Genomic DNA, 24,602 nt, shown 5'->3' on the forward strand with positions numbered 1-24,602 from the left:
CTGTTAAGAGGCGAATAAAATACAGCTGCATCAACATGCATGCTGCTGCAGGCAAAATCAGTTTCTACCACTCAGTCTCGAGGTTAAGTGATGCTTCAAGCAGATCTCAAAGTCTGGGCCTGCACCTGCCCTCACTGATGTCCACGAGAGTTTCCAGTGCTCTGTACTTATGAGGATTTGCCCTTTGGAGCTGTGTGAGGCCCAGTCCTGTGAGGGTAAATATAATGGGAGTTGAGGATTGCTTAGCATACCACAAGATCAGGCACAATGCACATGTCCCTGGGATGTTGTGGTGGTCTCCCAAGAAAAACATTTTCAAGATCATTCTTTTTGAGACAGGGTTTGCAGGGATTCCACCATTTCCCCTGTTTAACTTCCCCTCTGCCATCTTCACAGGCCTCTTGAGGCAACCACTGGCCTCTCATATTAGTATATAGAGCCCTTCGGCCCCTGACTGTGCCATTCTAAAGGCTGGTGGTGGGAGGGGATAAAGGTTGGAAAGGGAACTGCAGGAGAGCAGCACCGGGCACTCCCCTCCCCAGAAGGAGCTAAGAGGCCTGTGATCCCTCCTCGCACCAACAAGTGAGAACCTTGGATGCCTCCCATAAGCCTGCTGAATTATCTGGACAGACTGCAGCACTGTCCCTTGGGGAAGGAAACTCAGCCAGGTTCAATATCTGTCAACCACATTCTAGCTAGGTTGACTAAAGTATTCTTCCGTCAACCTAGCTGCATCTACACTGGGGGTTAGGTCAGCATAGTTACAGTGCTCAGGGGTGTGAATCTAATGTAGACCTGAATTTATGTAGATCTAAATTTTAAGTGTAGACCAGGCCTCAGTCTGCAAAGGACCTGGAACAATAGCTTTGAGTGGTGTGAACTGCTCCAGTCAGCTCAGTGAAGGGTTAACTCAGGGGCCCCAGGAGGATAATTTAAATGCAGCTTGTTAGCTATTTAATTGCTCTTGGAGGAAAGAAGCTGGAGGGTCACAGATCTGCACAATTGTCTGCTGTGAGTGTCATCTCCCTGGGAGCAAGCTGGGCAAGACTGTGTCCAGCCCATACATGGGTGTAAATGCAGCAAGGCAGAGAGTGCAGGGGGGAGCTCTCCTCTCTGCACAACAGTGTGGGACTTGGTCACAATGGCAGTCCTGGGCGCCAAAGAATTCAGAAGGCTACTTCCCTTGTCCAAAGGGGACAGGGAGAGAGCAGGGCTATATCTCTGCTCTACACTGACTAGTGGAATTGGACATGGGCTTGATCCAAAGTTCTTGAAATCATTGGGCTATTGACTTCATGGGGTTATGTATCAGACTTCATGTTCAGGGTGGAGCTGACACAGCATCCTCTCCAAGGATGGTACAGCAGCCACATACCCCCACAGTTCTCTTTGCTTAAGAACCGGTGTGGCCCCAACAGCACCTGCTTGCAGGATAAATAATGTTGCAAAGCAAATGAACACCTTGCCCCAGTGGCAGCATGCTCTTTAGATGGTGAGAAGGCCTTCAACCATGTGGAGCTGGGGAAGTATCTATTCTACACTTTGGAGGCAGCCCTGCCTCCTCTGAAGCCAATGGGAGTAGTGAGCAGTGTATTGGCTCAGACCTGGCCCAGAGTTTATTAAATAGATTTCAATGGGATTATCATTTAACACATTAGCAAGAGTTTTAGCGGATGGGATTTTGTCACACCCCTCTGGTTTACACAGAGGAACTGGCAAAGACAGGCCCTTGAATCCACATCCTTTTACACTGGCACTAAAACTTTTATTAGGCATATTCAGAGGTGACACAAACCCCAGCTCCCACAGATTCCAGTGTGCCACCACTCCTCCCATGTACAGTTACTGTGAGGGGAGCTCTACAGCATAGAAAACCAATGGCAGTGGCTGAAGTTCTCCCTATCATGTGAAGCAAATATAAGTCTTAGTCTATAAATAATAAAATACAAAGGAGAAGATAAGGTTAACACTGGATTTACTTTTATTAATATTAAAAAATCAACCAGCATTTGCAGCATTGGAAATAAAAGAGAGAGAAAAAAGCTCTCAGTCCTTGTGCTATAAAAACCAGCCTGCCACTGCAGGGAGGACGACGTCTCCAGAATTAAGTATCCATCACTAGATCCATTCCACACCTCCAACATTCAAAAGCAAAAGGGCATACGTGTCGAAGAAAGGAACAGGCTGGAGACATTTGGAATTACATGAAGTTGTTATAATGACTTTGATACTACAAATATGAGAAAAATATGTGTTTCCTAACTCAAAACATGTTTGATGAACTCTGTGTAATAAACATACTATATGCATCCACACTCAGTTATATACACAGGGATTCCTTTTCCCAGTTCTTTTTTCCCCCTCTTCTTCTTTACGTGTGCACACTGTAAAAATCCAAGAGTTTCTAAACTAAGGGGTGGTTTTTTATTCTGGTCTTTCTTTGACACACTACATTAATGAGGTGGTAAATGTCATAGCTGGCTCCTCCAAATTCCAACCCTGAATGTAGCAAAGGATTTGGTGAGGACTTCTAGAGAAGAGAACTGCATGTCCACATGCTGCCAACAGAATAACCCTTATTCCATTTAAATCCTCAGAGCTAGGGTTTGCCTCTCTGATTTCTCTACAGATGTAACTGATAGGTACTAGGGCAGTCATGTTACTGGTTCAGTATCTCAGCATGCTGCTGTTTATATATCTATCAACACCAGTCAGCAGGTGAGGGGCTTTAAGAGACACATCTATTCCTTATTCTAACCAAGAACTGGCCAAAGGGATGGGTTTATGGATCCAGATGAGAGTGAGAAGAGGGTCCAAACTCAAGGCCTAAAATGTATACGGTGGTTGGGATCTGACTTGGAAGCAAAGCAATGCAGGATCAGGCTCTCAGGACCTCATGCTTAATTCCTTGCTCCTGCACAATTCTCAGTAGAATTTTGCCAGAACAAGGAAGTCAAGTTTGGTCTAACCTATTTCCCCTCTTATTTCCAGCCATCTCTACCAGCTGGCACATTACTGGAGGGCTGGGGAGGGGATGGGGAATATCATCTGCCAGTGGGTGAATTTCAGCCCTATTATATGAAGCAAATATATAAGGCTTAAACAAAGACTCCACCCCTTCCCCATCTATTTGCTGCCAGGGAATGGATGAAAAAGCCAAAACACAAGCACTGAGTTCCTCAGGGTACCCAGATCTGCTGTGCAAGCAGCCTCCTAACAACCAGGCATGGGGATGAAGATGTCGTTCTCTCCCATGCAGCTGGATTAGGTCAACCTCTAGTCCTTGGGTTCTTTCTGAGGAGATGAGCATGTCACCTACATTCTCACATTTTGTGCTGATCTAAAATATGACTGACTTACTGTAGTCAATGGGAATTTTGCCTGAGTCAGGACTGCGGGATCAGACCCTACACTAACATCTGGTGGGAGTTCCTTTACCGCCAGTAACAAGGGAAGATTCTGCTAACAGACAGGAAGTATATTTACTGATCTAATGGGTGCTGAAACAGTACAGTTTAAAAGCAGAGGACACGACAAGGAGGCTAAAGACATGGTAGCAGCCCTATCTGCACTAGTCTCTTTATGCATAGGCTGTACCACAAATGCAGTATTTTATTAAGGTCTGAAACCTCCGTAACAACACCCAGCTCCACCTGGGTCAAAATTACAAGGGTGAAAGGAATGACCCTTTGAATATATCTATCTATCAGTAATTTTCTTCTTTTTTTTCCCCGACTGGCCTAAAATTTCTGGGAGGGGTAGAGAAGAGTGTGTTGCCAGGAAAGAGGTCTGACCCACAGCATTTAGAGTTTTGAGTCCATTAATTTAAAATGAGTGTTAAAAAAGCATCAAAAGATGCCCGGAAGGCCCAGAGCACAATGCTAAACTATTTACATAACACATCCACACCACGATGCATGTTTCGTATGTGGAATTTAGTATTGGGTGCAATGGGACACTGCCATCAGGAATAAGATTGCCATACTCTTTTCTCAGAACCTGTTTGTGGAGAGCAGCAACAAGACTGCATTTTCTTTGAGTGCTTTCAGTCCCAAAGCTAACCTGACAGCCCTCCATGGGCCAAGAATTTCTTGTTTAATTAGTACTAAATCATGAGAGAAATGGCACAAGCGTTAATTGCAGCAGCTGGCTCAGGGAAAAGCCATGAGCATCCTGCTTTTAGCAACTGCAGTGCCTATGCACTGTCCTGAGGGGTAAGACATCATATCCCTCGCAGGGCTTGGTGTGCTTGGGTCAGTCTGGGTTATAGCAGGGTTAGGAGCCACACTGGGAATAGGAATAGGACAATGCTGGCTGTGTGTTTGTTACAAGGCGAGATAGCTCGGGCAGACAAAGTGGTGGGGCACCCACTGCTGTGTCTTGGTGTACAGTCTAGCTGGCTGGAGGCGTGACTGCCCATCCTTGGTGCTGGGGACGGATGGCTGGTGTTCTGGGGTACCAGGCTTGACCCCTGTTCTACAGGGAGGGAAAGTAGAGTGGGATGGGTGGAGAGGACCATAGGTGCTAACAGAGGGCAGGAGGCGAGCAGTCCAGCTGGATGAACTCTCCTTCATCTAGGCAAGATTGCACCTTATTCACAAACAGGAATGCGGGAGACAGAAGGACAATGTTACACTTGGAGTGGGGAAATCTTTTACTGGAATAGTGAGCGTCTGGGACTTTATATAGTCTTTGCAGTTCTAACAGCTGCCTTGATATCAACTGGAACAGACCCTCTACAGTAGCTCACACACACAACTGGAGGGGGAACAATAGTGGGACAGTCATTTATTTAGCACTTCTCCCAAACAAAACTAAATGGGAAGGAAACAATGGCAATTTTAAGCTTATGTGGAATAAAGAGTGAAACTTTTCTGCTGATGTTCACCCTACTCCTGAGTTGGAACATCCTTTATTGCACCCACCTCCAAAAACATACAGGACCAGGTTTGACTGGAGGGCAGTGCAAGCAGCCTTGGCATTTAGCGAGTGTCTACATTGGCAAGCCTTTGCTCATATTTCCCCACCACAGTGACTGCCGGTTCAGCTCCAGCCATTGCAGCCCTAATACAGACTCCAGGTGGCCACAGATCTACCGGACACAATGCTTTAAATGCCAGAAGCTGCACGGTCTTCTCCAGCACTCTCACAGTTGCTACCACCTGTGGAATTGTGCAGCTGGGAGCAATGGAAGGAAATGCTAGCAGAAAACTCTAGCCTAGAGAGCCAGAGATGGTTAGCTCCTTAGGACAGGTACTGTCCTGTATGTTCAGGGGCCAAGCACACCATTGGCATTTTGACAATTAAGCTGTGCAAAATAATGCCAGACAAACCATTCTTTACTGTTTCCTAGATTCTAAGGCCAGAAGAGATCAGAGTAGCTTATCATAACACAGGCAATATCAGGCAGACTTCAGATCAGCATATTTCTTGACTGGCAAAGGAGGATAAAAATATTAAACCAACAAAACAGCATCTGATAGCTTTTGAAGCTCGATGGTTCAATTAAGCAACTGGTGTAGTGGAGTCACAGTCATTTTGCTTAAAAACAATTTGCATTTCTGCATTGACACTAAGAATTGTGACTTGAGGGGCTGATAAGTCAGTGCTCATGCAGCTCCCCATGTTAGGATTTCAAGCCTTGGGGTCTAGCATTTTTGTACGTGTTCGTGAACAAAATGCTGCTAGGTGAACAGAGACCAAAACACTAAGAAATAAAGACAGAAAGGGAGGTTAGGAGCCTGTTTCTCGCTCTGTCACTAGGTAGCGTAGATAACACAGGTATTTCTCTCAGTTCACCATGCTGCAGTGTCACTGGCCCAGAAGAGGTATTTCCAGGAAAGATGATTTCAATGCTAGTGAATCAGCACTTCTGATGGCAATAACAGGTCATCTACCATTCCAGAAATGATATAGAAGAAACCATTACAGAGCAACCATTACTTCAGAATTAAGAGGGTCACAAACTTTTGTTGATGTTTCTAGGTAGAAATGTTTCTTTGCCAGTAATGTTTGTATTACTGGCAAAGCTGAAATCTATTCCAGTAGCTTGCATACATGTGGTATTCTTAAATGTGCATACATGCTGAAGTGTGAAAGGCTGCTAGCCGATAATCTCCAAGCGTGATCTGTATTGCATCTTATTCTTCTTGGCAGACATAAACCTAATATCGTTGTGTAGTGAGAGTCCTATGGGCCTCGGTGATGTCTTCTATGTTCGTCCTACTGTTCATTTCTATTGGGAATTGGGACATTCTTTCATTGCTGGGCCAACACAGAGGTTGAATGGAAGGCTGTAAAAGCAGCTTTTTGATCTAGACTTTGTAATGAACCACAAGAGTCTTTTGGTTTTTTGAAGAGCGTTGAGTGTTATTTTTGCTTTGCCTTTCATCCACCGGCGTTTGAGACAGGGGAATCTCTGTTACCCGGCCAACTGTCTCAAAGTTTTGGCTCTCTTTTGAATTTAGAATGTTTTTAGTACACTGAGGGAACAGTCCACATTTTACTAAAGTGATTAAACACCTGTAGAACTAAAGAAGAAAAAAAACTGAAAAACTGAAATTTAGGAGAGTGTACACTAAAAACATAGTCTCGAGCAGCCCCTTAAGGCTCACATCACACAAACTTGAGAGAGGAAGAATAAACTTTATATTATTACTAGCTCCCTGCACTTCATCCTGTGCATAATAAATCTGAGGAACTGGCCAAGAAGCCTGTTAATGTAACCCACTTGTCAGTGTGTGTTACAGGTCCCACTCCATGCACTACTGTAACACAACTGTGTTACAGCCCCCACTTACATAGCCTATCTTTTTAACTCAAGATGTAGAGCCCCATGATTTTAGCTCTGGGAATCCCCAGTTTAATCCCTACTGTCAGCCAATATGAGGGCCATCCCCTTTTTAAACACAGCTTTGCTACCCAAATGAGCTGACAAAATGTGGACTGTTTCAAAAGCAACACCCTCCAGGGTTCAGGAAGTGGTGGGGTAATGAAGCTTAGCTGGCTATAAAAGGGAAGGAAGAGTCGCAGTGCAGGAGCAGTACGCCACTACACACAATGGAAAACCAAATGCAGACCCCAACACAATCCCTACCTCCCTGCTAGAATTTTTCAACTTTGCTCATAGATATACAGCTTTAAGGATGGATTTCCCTTTATTTTGATTGATCTTCTGTTCAAACTTCACTATCAAGCTATAGCTCAGTTCCACATGAAGTACAAGGAGAGAATATAGGTTGCTTGTTTTTAGGATCTACTTCCTTCAAGAGGAACTCTTCATAAACATAGGACTGAACAGATCCTAATGCATCCCATTCACTAGGCTTCTGACTCTGATGCAAGGGTTGAAGATCCCCTTTCAAAAGAACCTTACCCCTCTTTTAACAGCAATCTCCATGGTCTAGGAAATGCGGCGGGCTTTGGTTGAAGTATTACATATTTGACACAGATAGAGATGACAGCAACAAGAACGGACCATTTGCTAAAGAAAAAGAAACCCACATACAAAACCACCCAAACCAAACTAAAACCAAAGAGGCCAGTTTACATTAGTATTTAACAAGTGGGGGGATAGTCACTCTGGGAGAGGAAAGAGCTTAAACTGGATATGATCATTGTGCTGACCTGCAAAAATCCTCCACAAAGCAGCTGATTGTCCTCAACATGATGACAGTGGAAGTCAGGAGTAAATGGAAGGAAGGCATTGTAGTAAATGGAACGAAATAGTGTACGCAAGAGGAGAATCAGCCCAAACCACGTTCAGTTTTGCCCTCTTACTCCCAGCTTCCTTCTCCCCGCCACGTTGCAATAGGTGATGAATTGAACTGTGACAAGTCTCAGTTTATTTCTGGTTACTCTGATGTCGCGGGTGGCAGCTGGCAGCCGGATGCCAGGTACAGAACTCTAAAGCAGTAGGGCAAGCAAGACTGCCATGCAGACAGACAGCACCTGTCATCACCAAATGAGCCTCTGTCCATTCTGTTCTGAACCTCCCTTGGTTATTAGCACTGAGAGGAAAGAAAGGGACTGGATTTTGGCAGGTGGCAAGTAAAGCAGCGTAGTCTAATTTGTGACCCATATTATGAGGTATAATAATGTGTTGGGAATAAAGCTACACTTAGCCGGGTTGGCAAACACTCCGCACACAGATGCACTTTCCTGGGGCGCTAACAGGTATCGGGGTACAGATGGGATTTTTCCAATATTTCCTAGAAATGGTTTTAAAAATATTTTAAAGCACTGAGACCCAAAGGAAACATCCCTGCTAGTGCCTTGGAGAACCATACAGAAGAATAGTAGTGGCTCTAAACCAACCCTCAGGGCCAGATCTGAACATTGGGGTGTTCAATATCCAAACCTTCATCAATCATTCCTGGGTTCAATCCTGGTTGGGGGAGGGGAGGAGTAAGGAAAGGTAGCTCCAAGCCACCTTTAAGCCTCAGCAGATTCTCAGTCCAGTTTAACTTGCGAGCAGTCTGAGGATTATGTTTAAAGATTCTTAGAGCTGTCAATAGATGGCAATGTAACTTGCTAAATGCATCCTGAAAGCACTTCCATGTATGTGCTACTCAAACAAGGAGAGAGATGAGAGCTTTCAGGGCATTTAAAGGCCCGTCCCTGTTGACTATAGGCTAGATTATGACTTGAGGCACCACCCTAGGAGTAGCACTTCCAGGAATTGTGACCTGTGGGGGCCAGACTCCCCTGCTCCTTGACTAACTTCACTGCTAGGCAACCAACGAACCCAGCTGCCCTGCCTTGGAACTGACAGAGTAGTGACAGCACCTGATTGATTGCTGGTTTAGCAGCCCTGATATCAGCCTGGCTCCCACAACAGCTCAATTGCTGCTCAAGGTGTTTGGTGCTTGTAGCTGTGCTTGCCCTGCTTCCTGTCCTCACTCCTGCTGTGTTCCAGCCCTGCTCCAGCCTGCTACCTGTGCCTGCTCTTGCTTTGCTCCCCTCTGGCTGACTTTGATCCTTGGCTCTGCCTCTAGCCTATGACTCAGGCTTGCCCTCTGGCATTTGGCTTGTCACTGTGGTACTGTCCATCAGCTTGTTCCTGAACTTTGACCACCCTGGGCCCAGCTGTCGCTGGTAGGCTGAGCTCTCATTTCAGCCACTATGTCTAACCACCAATGGCCTGGTTGGCTACCGTCTCAATTCTTCTTTGCTCCCAGGAGGTAGCAACTGACTCTTGGCTTCTACCAACAGGAAATTCCTGCCCCTGTGGACTCGCTCAGCTGATTGGAGAGGGCAGAGACAAATCTTTGCCTGTGTCTACCCCTTCCTGCCATTGTCTCTGGGAAGGGGAGCTAGCAAGAGTGCAGCCCCACTTCCTCCTGTGCATTGGACCCAGTGTCTGGGCAGCGAGTGTGGGGATAAAGGGGCGTACGTACTCTCTCCCACTCCAGTGCATGGTCACAGTCTAGCCTTATAAGTTCAAACAGAGCACATCACATCGATCTAACAAGAGACTGTAATCCTGACCCACTGCAGTCAATGGGGGATGTCTGTGTTCAGGATACTAGTCAGGAAGTAAGAGTAAATACACCTGTGTTAGCCCTCTTATGTCTGGGACTCCCATACAAGTACCTTTGAATCTGCAGTTATCGACTAATTTACAGGCAGAGTTCAGTTTTTTGGCTGAATCACTGCAGTGCCTAGAGCAGAAACAAGGTCCAAATCATTAACAAACAGGACTGGGAGCCAGGACATTTGCGGGGTCTCTTACTGTCTGTGACACAGTCTTCTCACATCACCTTGGGTAAGTTACTTGACCTCAACTTCCTAATCTGTAACACAGGGATAATGCTGCTGTTCACTGAAGCAGATAACTATGCATTGCACTACTGAGTCTCAGCGCTTTGACACAGGATCTCCCAGTAGCGTAGGGACTCAGACTGATTTTCTGCAGTGCTCAAATCTCCCTAACTAAAACAAGATATGAAATGTGTGTGGTCATGTGGAATGGAACGATTCCTAGATGGCAGCCATGGGTAAGTGTGGAAGGACTTTGTGGGATTCCTAAACCACCAGGGTCCTTCTCCTTCACCAGCCAGGACGTGGGAATTGACAGAATGCTAGCATGGATGGGGGAGAGGTTTGAAGGTTTGGGCCTGGACCGTGTGTGTGTGTGTGTTTTTTCTAAACATAGCAGGGTGAAATCATCAATAGAACTTAAAATGCATTCACAACACAGCACTCTCCCATTGAAAATTATTATGAGTCATAAAGGTAGCCAATTACATGCTCCTCTTCATCTAGTGCCAAGCAAGTTCATTCTTCTGAGCACCTGTTTCTGCTGGAAACAAAAATGCTGCTCTTAGAAAAGTTTTTAATTATAAAAACATTGGCCTAGATTTTGTTTCGGGCAAGAGCCGCCAGTGAGTTCACCCTTACGGGTAAACATTTACTGTAGTGGTCCAAATGTTAAACCACAGTCCTTAATAATAATGCAGGAATTGTGACCCACAGCTTCTTTTTAGATTGTGAGAAACTATCTGTTCCCAAACTCCTGGCTGTTGAAATGTTTCAGGTCAAACAGAGCAGCTCCTTTTTCACCCTTCCCCACAATATTCAAACTGAAAACATATATGCTTCTCTTCATCACCACAGCAAAGACGGGCAGGTCACAAGTGGGGAGTAAAATTCTGAGGTCTTCTCCACAAGCAGAGTGACCTGAGAACCCTTAGGCCCTGTCTAGACTAATATGAGACGCTGGGAGCCACCTCCAGCTGCCCAGGACCAGCTAACACTCTTCAAAATCTATCATCCCTGTCCACACAAGCATTCAAACCATGGTCTTTTTAAGTGCAGCTCATTTCCCCAGTGTAGGCAGGGCCTTGCTATTCAGCCAAGGGAAATAGAACCTCATCACTAACACTGAATTTAGGCTACAAGTCGGGATGCCAGCTCAGAATTTGGTTGACCCTTGATCAGAACATTGTTAATGTAATCAAAGAAGGTGCCTAAAGAAAGCCCTGTATGAAAGAGAACATGCATGTAAGGACAAGAAGAGCTAGGGCTGGAAATGTCACCATTACAGAGAAGCACAAGTTACAACTCTATCACAGCCAACTTTTATCACTTTCAGTGTAACTGAACATTTGGCGAAAAACTCATGGCTTTCAATATTCTCATGGAATCGCTTCCTTCTACCTCTCCCTCTTGGTATTCCCCTATAGCACATTACATTCATCCCCATTTAGCCACCCCTCTATTCCCTTCTCTGTGATTCTTCCATTCTTTTCTTTCCTCAGATCACTGAGACACTTCCTCTCATGAAACTAGACTTGAATCTTCCTGTTGGTTTTAGCCTCTAATTTACTCTGGACAATACTCAATAGAGTGCATTCTTCCATCCCCACTCACTATAACTAGGCTGTCAATATATATCCAGGTAGGAACACTGGGAGCTCAAGGGAAAATAATGCAAATTACCTTTCCTTAGCTGCTAAGCTCTTCAGGCATGGACTGGCCTTTCCTAAAAGTTTTGACAGCGCCTAGCACATTGTGGGCACTACTGCAATAAATAGCAAAATTGCTGTGTACTGCTGGAAGCGTTACTGTGTGTGCACGCTAGCATGTTCTATGTCTGTGAGACTAACTTGCCAGTAAATGAAATGATACCAAAAGGAGCTTCTGGACATTTCCTTCTGTCTAGTTTCCAAGACTAATGTTGCCTTTGTGTGTAAAAAGAAAAGGATTACTTGTGGCACCTTAGAGACTAACCAATTTATTTGAGCATGAGCTTTCTATTTAAGTAAAGCTGTGGTGCTGATCAGAAGAGTGGAGTCAGCTTATCATTCCCCCACTCAGTTACGTGCTGTGTTATCACTTTTAAGTTCCGGTGTTTTAAGTCTTTCTTCTGCTTGCTGTTTGTGCAACATTTTCCTTTTTCTGCTCATCTGAGTCACTCCATCCAGCTCCACAGACAATCAGCTCTATTTATATCTTTGCAACACCAATTTTTAGCATGATGGAGGCTATATGCAATGCATCATCACTCCTCAGGATCATGCCATTGCTGGGAAGGATTTGTCTGGACAAAGAAAGAGCCTGAGAATGATGCTGCAAGCAATGACAACCTCTCAGCATTCACCGTGCACTGCTTATCTCTGCAGCCCTTTGCCCTGCTTTAATCTGTGCATAGTCTATTCAGAATGAACGTAGGACCATATCCTGTAGTACATTTAGGCAGGTTTGTACTGATCTGCCAGAAACTACTTGCCCTGAAAGTGGCTCAGATGACCACCAGAGGTCTGCCCCAACAAAGGGATTATCTTTGAACTGAGTAGGGAGCCACTGTAGCAGGTCCTACAACATTCCCCTTCCCTGGCTGGGTCTCCCCACATGTCCTTGTAATCCCCAGATGGCATACTGGCCTCTTGGGGTCATTGGCAGTCAATGTATGTTCAGCCAGCTTTCAGGCTGCTCTCGCTTGTGCCTGAACACTAGCCAACTGCTGAGAAGCCAAAGGATCAGGAAACCAGAAATGTGGTTTATCGCCTCCATTGCAATTCACAACTTCTAACTTGCGGGGTAACTGTGAATCAGGATTAGGGAGCTATAGACAAAGGGGAAATGGGAGGGACCATTCTATGGATCCTCTCCAAAAAAAACTTAAAATGAGGCCAGAAAGCTACTCCCCATCTGTAGTGGGAGAGCAAGTCAGCAACACAAGGACATTAGTAGACTTCTCTTGGGTTACTTTTATTGACAAAAACTATTTTTTTTAACACCAGAGTGCAGTTCAATAAGAAAATACATTTGCTGTGTGTGATGCAGGACAAAGCATATTAATTACAGATTGTTAATGCGTAACTGCGCTGCATGCATCACCAGAGAAGGGTGATGTCACAAATAGGGGACAAAGGGACTCCAGAACAAGTCAAGACCTCAATTATGTCTTATGAAATAGAGCACGCATAGAATGGGCAGTGGCAGTGCAAGCTACCCCATTAGCAAGTGACCCCACTACTGTGCCCTACTTCCTAATGGTCACCTCCAGAGGAATGAAAAGACAGACTACATGCCAACTCGGCTAAACCTTTGTCATTTTACCTGAAACTCGTTGTGAGGCTGGGTGTTCCAACAGTCCGTTAGAAAGGGACTGAGACACCCCAGCTCATTTCAGACAGGTCCCCATACAAAATTGTTACATATATTTTAACAATAGCACTTACTGATCACAAATCTAATATGAAGGAGCAATTGTGTTTCAGAGTAAATACAAACAAAGTGAAATTCTTACCTGTTTGTTCAAGAGCACACAGAGAACAGGATTAACAAATGTGCTAGTCTTTGCCAGAATGGATGGGATAATGCTTACTGTTGGAGTGATTATTCCTGGCTTGCCAAATGTTGCAATCAAAGATACTATCCCATATGGCATCCAACAGAGGAGGTAGCAGGTAACCATGGATACCACCATAAAAAGTATGTGGCATTCCCTCTTCTGAACTGTTGTCATATTACACCTAGAAACCTGCTAAAATAAAGTACTGTTTTACGAAACTCAGGAGTGGGGGTTATTTCCGTCCTAAATTCAACAAGTTGATAGAAGATGAAGGATTATGTGACACATGCCAAGGGTTTTGTCACGTAACTATCCTGATGTATGCAATGGCACAGCTATTCTTTCACTAATATTCCTACTCATATGGGCAACATGCAATCTTTTATATAAAAGAAGTCCGTTTATCTGTGCCATTTTTCCTTATCGCAGGGTGTAACAAGCTGAGAACACACACATCCAAACTTAGCACAGAACACATGTAAACAGTGACCTCTACTGGAATAGGATGAGCCTGTTTTGATGAAACAATTTTGCTCTAAATACCTGAACTATCTCTTTGGCTAAATTGATAGGGAACCTGCTTTGGCAGTACAGGTTATAAGTGCAAATCCTATTAGGGTTATATATGGATGGATAAGGGCCAAATTTAGATATCATTTATTACAGGTGTATTTCCACATCTCTCTAGGCCCTATCCTGAAAAAACATACTCATTGAATTAGTCCCTTTGGCTTCAAAGGAACTGTTCACATCAGCATGGGTTTGCAAGACTGGGTCCATTGACTTCAATAGAGCTACATGATTTATACCAGCTGAAGATCTGCCCATTGTGCTTGTTTAGTGTTTCCTTTTAATTCCAACTCTGTATGAGATCAATAATGGCAGGACCCTTCCATCCAAATGGGATGTTGTGCGACCATCAAGGCCCTGACTTACAAAACAGCACGGGTGGGAGCTGGAAATGTTTCTATGTTAATGCCTAATGGGAGCTTTTCCACACGCAGCAGCCAGAGCCTCTTTGTGAAGTAGACAGTACGCCAAACTGTGTTGGAGCTAAAAGCTTATTCCATTTTCCCCCTTCAGGTAGGCTTATTAAGATGCTAGTTTTGAAAGGGACTAGTCAGATCTGAAGGATTATTAAAGCATAGATTTAGCTTAGTGGATCTGGCTTGGATAGCTGCCCACTGCCCTTGTGTAATTGTCAAATGCACAGTTTTCCTCTTTTTCTACACTTAAGTCAACCTTCCACTTTGCTTAAACAATGTAGATCTGCTGATTCCAGCTTGCAGATGGGCAGAGCAGCTGTCAACTAGATTATGGTATCAGTTTGGAAATGTATTGCTAACTAGGCAGCTAGGTACACCATTTTATTGCACATTAATATATAAATCAATAGCTCACACTTACATAGTGCTTTACATTTCCAAAGCAGTGGGCAAATATCATTTAATCCCCACACATCCTTATGATGTGGGCAAGAAAGTACAATAGGGTGAGGAGGTCAAAGGCACAAGTGGCACTTAGGCAACTAGTTCTCACTGAAAGTCAGTGGAACTCAGACACCCCAGTACTATTTGTGACTTGGAATGTCTACCCCATTATCCCCACTCGAGAGATGGGTGAACACAGAATGGTTAAGATTTGACCAAGGTACATTTCAGAGCTGGGATTAGGCCTTGGCAGCTCTTGGAGCCTCCTCCTGAACTCAAACAGACTGCACTGCCTCCCTGATGCCATCATGTGAATTATAGAAAACTGAGTTGTGATTGGCTGAGCCAGTCCAATGAGAGTAGTTAATGAACATCACTAGAGTACAGTTTAGAACTGTTAAATAGGTGACCTCATCACACAGATGAACAAAAATATAGTTTATTATGCCCAGCACATTCAAAAACAAATAAAAAGAAATATCACAAATAAGCATTCTTATAGCCCATTTTTTGTCCTTAGCATCACATACACCATCAATTTTTAGACAGCACTTCCCAGTGGAGTCTCCCACCCCACTGCTGTTCCTCCACATCAGCCTATATATACACTTCATCTTCAGTGAATTAAACATGAATAAAATAAAAGGCAGGTTAGCCTAGAGGATTTCTGTGAATTTGTGTTCTCTTTTTGAGTGTTCTGCTAGGAATGTGTGAACTAGAACTAATCTCTAGTTCTTTGCACATTTTAAAAGGCGGGGGGAATGATTTCTTACATAACTGTCTGCCACTAGAACTCAAAGCAATACCACAATTCAAGATGCTAAAAATACCTCCATGATTCATTCATAAAATGACACCAGAGGTAAGTGTCTTCAAGAAAGAGACCAGGATTTTATATATGTAGCGAGACACTTTGTCCAGGTTGCATAATCCTTTAGGGTGTATTTTCCAATATTACTGAAGAGTTCTTGTGTTTCTCACAAGCCAGTTTAACACCTTGATAAATTTAGTAATAACAAATCCCTGAAGCATTAATAAAGTCAGCTAAGCAACTCTTGGTCATGACTAAAACAGAGGAACCAAAATACATATATTTGTGAATAGACTGATTATCTAATATCATTTCTAAACTGCTGTGTATCTGACTTGTCCTATGTTAGGTCCTAGTCCAATTCACCTGGAAGTCAATGCAGACACATGTCCCGCACTGAGGATATGTCTTTACAGAGTCAGCTTTGGTTTAAATGCCAGGAGGAGCTACATGAGGAGCTACATGAGGCAGCGTGTCATATGCAAGTGACAACTTTTGAAATAAGAGGTTGACAGACACATCTGATTTTAAAAAATGCATTCTTCTTATTGTAGCACTCTGGCAACATGTTTTATACCGAGCTCTTCAGTGTAGCCCTGATTGTAGCCCTTGCCCAGATCCTCTTTTTAGCAAACAAAAAATGTTGGTCCAGGGAAGTAAATACTGTCAGTCAAACCAGCAACTGGATGTAGATCCAAAGCTAAGGCTGTCAGTCTATGCATGTAGGTGCTACACTACATGGCAAATAGTTATAATACTCCTGTTACAATGGTATCTGTGCACCGACGATGTTATGCATAGTACAATACCTAGCAACACTAGGGCCTGATCCAAAAGAAACTTGTCCCGTGGACTTCAGTGAGTTTTAAATCAGGCTTCATATGAGATAAACATAGTTTATCATCCTGAACTCTGTATCATCTGGCATTTGTTGGCCTATGTTATAAACATAGATTTGTGTGTGTACATTTCCTTCCTTAAATAAATTGCTGCGTCAAAGTGTTTGGGAGTTGCCATGTTAGACAGACTTGTTAATTACAGATGATGTAATCTATACTAGGATTAGGGGCCCAGGTCTGTGTTGTCTTACACCCTATGCAACTCTATTCAAATCAGTGAAGAATTTAGCTCATTGACTTTTTAAAGATGCAGATAACTGAGTACGCTCTTTTGGAGCCATTACATCATAGAAATATAGGGCTGGAAAAGACATCAAGAGGCCATCAAGTCCAGCCCCCTATGCTGTGGCAGGATCAAGTATTGTGTAAGTTCTTAGAGACAAAAAGACATTAAAGTCCCTTATTGACATATGTGCTTGTATGTACATACAGCGCTAACAAAATATTAACTATGCAAACACGTAACAGCACTTGGCTTTTACACAGTGCTCTCATCTGTAGATCTCAAAGAACTTTACCAAGGATCAGTATTGCCAATCCCAAGCCTTCAAAAATCATAAATCAGGCTTCCCAAAAATCATGAGATTGTTAAAAATATAACATTTGGGATTCTTTTTATTTGTCTTCTGGTTTTTGAGCCATTATGGTTCAAGTTTTCAAGATATTCTCTGAAACCATGAGAGGTAGAAACCTACTTTTAAAAAAACGAAAGCTGAGATTCTCATGTAATAACATGACTCCATGAGCTGAGGCTTTAAGCAAGCCACCAAATATTGCAAGATTGCAGTTTTATCATGAGAGTTGGCAACATTGAATTCCCATTTTAAAGATGGGGGAAACAAAAGAGTCAAATGCAGTAAAATACAGCTGGATATAACAATATCGGTCCCAAGCTGCTCCTGGAGGCACCACTTTCTCCTGATCACTTTTTGCTGTGCACTCTTCAAGGCAGGGACCGTGTCTCTCCACTAACTTTGGAAAGCCCCTAGTACATATAGCTTGCACTAGTGAACACAGTCATTCAAAGCTTTGTGAAAATAAAATCCCTACTTTCCACACTGCACATCTGCTCACCCAATTACAGCTACTTATGACCAGAACCTTGAATTGTCCAAAGCATGTCATAGTAGATTGTTGCACACGAAGTAACACTGCTTGATGTGCAGCAATGCAGTGCACTAGGTCCTGTGAACAGCAAAGTACCAGAGCCGCCCAGAGAATACAGGAGCACCTGGATATTGCAGCAAGAAATGTGTTGACTAATAATAATAATAGTCATTATCCTCACTTTCCATAATCTGGTAGATATTTGTTTCATTCTATACAGTCTTTATTGCTAGCTCTCCAACCTCTGCTCCAGAGACATCCCCGGCCAGTTAAGCTGGATTTACAGCTGTGTTGAGTCTAGGAGCAGATAGAGAATCTAGACCAATAGCTGCAAACCACAACTAAAGTAGATTGAAACTGACTCAGACCATGAGCTCTTTGGCACAGGGATCACCTTTCTATTACATTTATTTACATAAAGGGGCATGCCATTCTCTGATGGAGCCTCCCACAACTACCACAATAAGTTCAGCATTTGGCATCAGTCAGTGTCAAAACACCCACTGACTTCAGTGGGAGCAGGATCATAGCTCCCCACATATTGCTTTATGGCAGATTTCATTCCTGATAGGCAGACATGGATATCAAGTGTCCTGCAACAGGAAGAACTCTAAGAATATCCCCATTCAGTAAAGAGAAAAGAAGAATGCAGTTACAACCACCCTATGTTAGAGAAGCTAGAAAAGACACTTACCGTTTTGATTGCTCTCATTATTTTCCCGTAACAATAGATCATTGTCAGAAGAGGCAATATAAGGCAGAAGATAAAGAGGCATATGATGTAAGAGATATTGTTAGGAGACCTGGAGTGCCATGCTACTGAGCAGGTGGTGCCTGGGCCTTCGGGACCGTAGCTGCTCCAACCAAACAAAGGAGGCAAAGTCCAAAATAAGGAGTAGAACCAAGAGCCTGCAATAAAGAGACAGGATTTCTGGTAGCTGGACACGTTCACTTTCATGCATCTCCTGAGCACTGTGCGTTCGTACGAGAGGGTGGAAAGGGAAATCAGAGAGACAATTCCTGCAAGGAAAGAGATGGGCATGGTGTTAGTGAGTCAGAAAGATGAAGGGGGTTATTCCCATGGAGCCAAGTCCTGCAGTCCTTACTCAGTCATGACTCCCACTGCAGGCACATGTCAACTCTTGCTGACTCTGGCCCTGCAGGATTCACCCCATGAGTCCGTCAGAGCTGCTGCTCAGTATAGGCACAGTTGGCTTTGCCGAATTCTCCCACTGGGAGAGAAACAAGCACGCAGGGTAGGGATAGATGGAAAGTGCAAAGCCTCTGAACATGCAGCCAGTTGAACCCCTTGGGCCCGATCCTAATGCCCTTCCTCTCATGAGTGCTCCCTTCCTACTGAAGGGAACAGCTGCAGGATCAGGCATTTGAAATGGTCCTGCAATAAATGTGAGATTTTTAATTTCAAACAAATATCCTGCTGCAACTGCAAAAAAAAAAAAAACAAACCCATCAGGATGGCAGCATTAAAATACATCTGGATATAACAATACCGGTCCCAAGCTGCTCCTGGCAGCACCACTTTCTTCTGATCACTTGTTTATTTCTGTTGACAGACCAAGGGGCTGATCCTGCCTCCACAGAGGTCAGTGTGAAACTCCCACTGACTATAGACCAGCGGTTCTCAAACTGCGGGTTGGGACCCCAAAGTGGGTCACTGGCTTAGACTTGCTGGGGTCCGGAGCCAGAGTCAAAGCCAAAGCCCAAGCCCAAGCCCGAGGGCTTCAGCCCTGGGCGGCAGAGCTAAGGTTTCAGGCCCCCTGCCTGGAGCTGAAGCCCTTGGGCTTTGGCCCCCCAGTCTGGAGCACTGGGGCTTTGGCTTTGCCCTGCCCACACCCAGGGTGGTGGGGCATGGACGGGCCCAAGCTTCAGTCCCCCCTCCTGGGGTCCTGTAGTAATTTTTGTTGTCAGAAGGGGGTCATGGTGCAATGAAGTTTGAGAACCCCTGCTGTAGACCATCATCCATGCTCACTAGGCTTGTTCTCTGCATTGTTCCCATGTGTTTGTTTTAGCTATAAAATCCCAAATCTGCATAATTCATAGCTACATTAGTGATCACAGTTATTATATTTTATCTATATGAGGAAATTGACCCAAATAGCTATTGCAGATAGCTCACCATGTGGATACTCTATTCCACAATAGTCATTTTATTCCAGAATAATTGCTTTGCTTTGGAAGCATGCTAATTTTACTGAAATAAAGTGATTTATTCCATAATATAGTATCCCCCTGGGGAGCTACCACAAAACAGCCATTCTGGTCTATCTCCTCATGTAAACAAACCCTAAGTAAAGGGGGAAACCCTGCTAGTTTTGTTACCACTAGGTGGTAGCTGTTAGCAAATGATGCCACTTTAAATGCAGACCTCAGTAATAGAGCTGGGTGGAGAAAAGCAATTCAGTTTCACAGAGGATTTTGATATTTGGTAGGTGTCAGAGAAGCACTCTTCCAGCAGCTGGAGTGAATGTGAAGTACCAGGGAATTAGGTCAAAGGTGTTTGAGTCTGGGTGAAGGGAGAAGGGTAAATGTGTGATTGCCTGGAGGAAGGGGGGCTGGGGTGCACAGGAGTCTGAGAGCTATGTGCTGTTCTCCCCTGTAGGCACTTATGCAATACAAATAAATATCAATAATAGTAAGTGTGACTGGCCTGTGAGCCAGTGATAACAGTAAATTACAGGCAGGAGAATCTGGTGCCTGCTTAGCCCTTCAGTTGTGCCCATAATCCATACTGACATCAACTGACAGGCTGAATAGGCTCCGGTTGTACACATTTAGTCAAGGCGGCCCTAAAACTCCATGGTCACCTAAAACTCAGAACGTCTATAGATGATGTGTCTAGCAAAGCGTTGCCAGGATAAGGGGGGGATACATGGTAGAATTTTTTGTTAAAGCAAAGAGCATTCTTCCTGCTTGTTTTAAGTTCAAAAGACGCAGGTCTTCAGAGTTCCCAGAAACAACTCATCTTTGAGCAAGACCAGGCATATGCAGTTTCATCCCATAAGGAACTCTACTGGGCAAATATCAGAAGGATAGCCGTGTTAGTCTGCATCCACACAAACCTGAAGAAGTGGGTTTTTTACCCACAAAAGGTTATGCCCAAATAAATCTGTTAGTCTTTAAGGTGCCACCAGACTCCTCGTTGTTTCTACTGGACAAGTGACAAATGAGAAGAAAGAGGGAGAGGGTTAGGATGATGGAGGTAGGGTTTCACACCTCTGCCACTGAACAATGCTCCCTTTGTGGAGAAGTGCACAGAACTATGGTCCAACATGCAAGGATTTAAAAGGAACCGTTTAGACAATGATGGCTTACTAAAATCCATAGCAACCAGACTCTCCTTTGGAAACCAACACACAGGGCACACTCAGCAACCCCTGCCTTTGACTTCACCTTCTCCATCCCCAAACCACAGACAACCAAGGCAGTTTGTTCTCTGTTATTAATCAGACACTCCACCAAACACTAGAGCCAACACTTCCACAGTTAGGTGCCTACAGTTAGTCCCCTATACCCATATTTAAAAGAGGCTTGATTTGTAGAGGTGCTGAGCACCTACAGACTGTCCTGAAATTCACAGGAGTTGTGCATGCTGGGCATCTCTGAACGATCAGCCCCAACTTTTATATAGGTGCCTAGTTATGGATTTAGGAGCCCAAATGTAGACACTCCTGTTTGAAAATCTTGGCCTAGAAGACAGAATAAACCAGCAGGAGGGCCTAATTGTCTTGTCCTAACAGGTCTTTGGGGCCAGGTTTTCCCGTGGGTGGAAGCACGCACCGCTTTCCCTGCCAGTCTGTATCTTTCTGCTTCCACTCGGGAGGTGGCTGCATGCACGGTCGGGATCCTTACCCCAAGGAACCCGGGGCCTCTGTCCCTGTCAGCACTACACGGCCAGCGCCCTAGAAGAGGAACTAGAAGAGGCCTAGCAACTGCCGTGCGGCGCCCCTTGCCCCTGGGGGCTGCGGCGGGGCTGTTTCCTCCCCTAGGTGCCAGCGGGAGCTGGGCAGCCGCACCTACCGAAGAGGGCGTTGGCGAAGCCGTACCACTTGCAGCCGGCACAGGCGAGGAGCCGGCGGCCCCGCACGCTGGCGGCCAGGCGGAAGGGGGTCCCGAAGATTCAGACCAGCAGCTCGCTGAGGCTGATGTTCATCAGGTTCAGGTGAATGGGGGTCCGGAGGGACTCGAAGATCAGCAGGACCAGCAGGAAGATCAGCAGGACCAGCAGGTGGTTCAGGCAGCCCCGCACCAGGATGATGCCCAGAGACACGGCCACCGCGCTGTGCCCCGTGCGCCCCAGGCCCCCAGCCGCCCAGGCCCGCAGCGGCCCCTCCTTCCAGCTCAGGTTGCCGGAACCCCCAGCCCAGCTGGGGTTAGTGCGGTTGAAGCTCCGCTCCGCCAGGACCAGGCTCATGCCCGTGGCGCTGCCTGCTCCCCCCTGCGCCCTCCTCCCTTGCGCGGGGGTCTGTTACAGCTGCGCCTTCTTCCCTTAGCGCCCTGCGCCCTCCTCCCTTGCGCGGGGGTCTGTTACAGCTGCGCCTTCTTCCCTTAGCGCCCTGCGCCCTCCTCCCTTGCGCGGGGGTCTGCTACAGCTTTCGCCTTCTTCCCTTAGCGCCCTGCGCCCTCCTCCCTTGCGCGGGGGTCTGCTACAGCTTTCGCCTTCTTCCCTTAGCGCCCTGCGCCCTCCTCCCTTGCGCGGGGGTCTGTTACAGCTGCGCCTTCTTCCCTTAGCGCCTTGCGCCCTCCTCCCTTGCGCGGGGGTCTGCTACAGCTTTCGCCTTCTTCCCTTAGCGCCCTGCGCCCTCCTCCCTTGCGCGGGGGTCTGCTACAACTTTCGCCTTCTTCCCTTAGCGCCCTGCGCCCTCCTCCCTTGCGCGGGGGTCTGCTACAACTTTCGCCTTCTTCCCTTAGCGCCCTGCGCCCTCCTCCTTTGCGCGGGGGTCTGCTACAGCTGCGCCCTGTGTCGCTGCGCCAAGGAAGACTGCAGCCCGCCACCCTGCCCCCTCTAGCCTACAAGGCAGTCTGGTACTGCTGCAGCCTGCGCGCTTCTGCCCAGCGCTGGGCATCTGACACCGCTGCGCCCTTCTCCCTTAGCAGACGGCGCGCTTCGCCAGGCCCTTTTCTGCCCTAGGCCCCCGAAAGGTTCTCCCGGCCACGCGTCTCCTCCAGCTCCTGGTCGGGGGACTGGACTTCTGCACCTTGCGCTCCTCTCCGCTATCGCCTGCAGGGCCGAGATAGCTGAGCCCTTCCTTCTGCTCCCAACCCCCGGGAACGGGGAGGTGGGTGTCCAAAACCTCTGCGCACTTCTCCCCTGCGCCCAAGGGAAGAAGGGGCTGCCCGGCTGCGCCCTGCGCGCTTCTGCCTAGCACCCGGCTGAGACAGCAGGAGACTCAGCCCGGAGCTCGCGGGGCTGCCCGGCGGCGGCTGGAAGCGGTGGCTGGAGCTGTCTCGGAGAGTCCTAGGCGCTGGCTGCTTTATATCTTAGCGGGTGCCCTCTGCTGCCAAGATGCACCATGGAAGCAGGCGGAGAAACTCCTCGGCGCGGGAAGGGAGCCCCCGCCCCCGGCCAGGGGAAGGCGCAGAGCCCCGGCCCCCTGGGCACCCCGCCCTCGGAGAACTCCCCTGTCTCGCAGCAGGGACCTGCTGGCTGCCCTGGCGTAGCAGCGGATCTGGAGGGATTTCTCCCACCTCCCTGGCGCAAGCGTCCATCACTTCGGACCCTGAGCTCAGGTGGCCCTCGGTCTCCGCCCTTCCCGGGCTCAAACGTCGGCAACGCAGAAGAGCGATGAAAGGAACCGCAAACACAGGGGCAATCCTGCCTGCTCCGACACATGCGGGCACCAGGCTGCGCGGCCAGGTCCTGGTATGAAGCGAGTGGAGCTTGGCGGATTTGGGGTTCCTTGGGATCTCTCCCCCAAGCAGGCAGGCAGGCGATCCGTGGGGCTTGAGGCCCTAAGAAGTAGTTTCCCTGCCAGAGGGAAAGAGCTTAGCAACTTTACACACACTGAGCCCAGGGCGCTACTCGTGTGTGCAAGGTTGTTACATTGTTTGCACGATCGGGATCTTAACTAGTAACTTGAGCAGATCGGAACACGAAATAAACCAGCGCATTTTTGGTGAAATGTAAATTGTAATATATTCTGGGGTTTCCCTTAGCCTAGGGGTCAGGAAAGTGAACTCAGGGGAAGGTGCCACGTGCGAGTTCTTTGCCCTTCACATGTTGGGTTTACATTGGGGTCAGCACTGCCTGGCCAGAAAGGTACTTCTCTCTATTCTGCAGGATATTGTATCTGAGGCCATCAGAGCGGTGAGGGAGTAGAGAAAAGGGAAACTGGGTCTGTCTGATTCTCCTCTCCGTTACTCTGGTGTAAATCAGGGGTGATGCCATCCCAGCCAACGAAGTTATCCCAGGGTAAAACCAGTTTGAGAGCAGAATCTAGGCCAGTATTTTTGCATTTGCTTGATTCAGAATTAGGAGCCAAACTTTGCTACACTGGGTTAGCTCTCGTGAAGTCAAGCAGAGTTATGCTGTATTTTTACTGGCTTTATTGAGAGCAAAACTTCATTGTAGACTGGGAAAGAAAGACAGCATTAGAGATCAACTGCGGGCTGAGGTCAGCAGAGTGCTGCTGGGGGAGACAAAGAGAATACGTTTTTTTGAACTGTGACTTTCAAAAGTTCTTGCCCATTTTTTCCTATACTGGAACTGGGCATAATATAGACTAGGACACAATATGATTTAGGATTGCAAGTGAGGGTGTACGGAATGATTTTTTGTGAGGAATGACAGATTCTTCTTTTCAGGCAGACAATGAATAGTGAAAAGGGATTTAAAGTTTTCAAGTTTAATAATCGTCTGAAAGTTCTGGCTAACTTGAATACATCAGCCCTTAGATGTATTATGAGAAAATCAATGGGATTTTTTCCTGTTGATTTTCTAATAGGAGTTGGATCAGGTTCTTCGTAAGGTGCATGCTAGTAAGGGAAAGGCAAACAGACTGTCTACTGGCACAAAGAATGTATCTGATGCTAAATTC

General features: G+C 46.1%; 1 protein-coding gene across 1 annotated transcript in view; it reads right to left on the reverse strand.

Moving 5' to 3' along the window:
- Positions 1-23,108, reverse strand: part of CD40LG (CD40 ligand) — a 53,368-nt gene extending 30,260 nt beyond the window's left edge. Inside the window, 3 exon segments of the mRNA XM_037908313.2 lie at positions 13,256-13,489; positions 18,242-18,567; positions 21,586-23,108. Of these exon segments, the coding sequence (XP_037764241.1) occupies positions 13,256-13,489; positions 18,242-18,567; positions 21,586-21,979 (954 nt within the window). The 5' untranslated portion in view covers positions 21,980-23,108.
- Between the last annotated feature and the right edge of the window lie 1,494 nt (positions 23,109-24,602).

Source organism: Chelonia mydas, chromosome 9 (genome assembly GCF_015237465.2).
Source record: "Chelonia mydas isolate rCheMyd1 chromosome 9, rCheMyd1.pri.v2, whole genome shotgun sequence".
Lineage (NCBI taxonomy): Eukaryota > Metazoa > Chordata > Testudines > Cheloniidae > Chelonia > Chelonia mydas.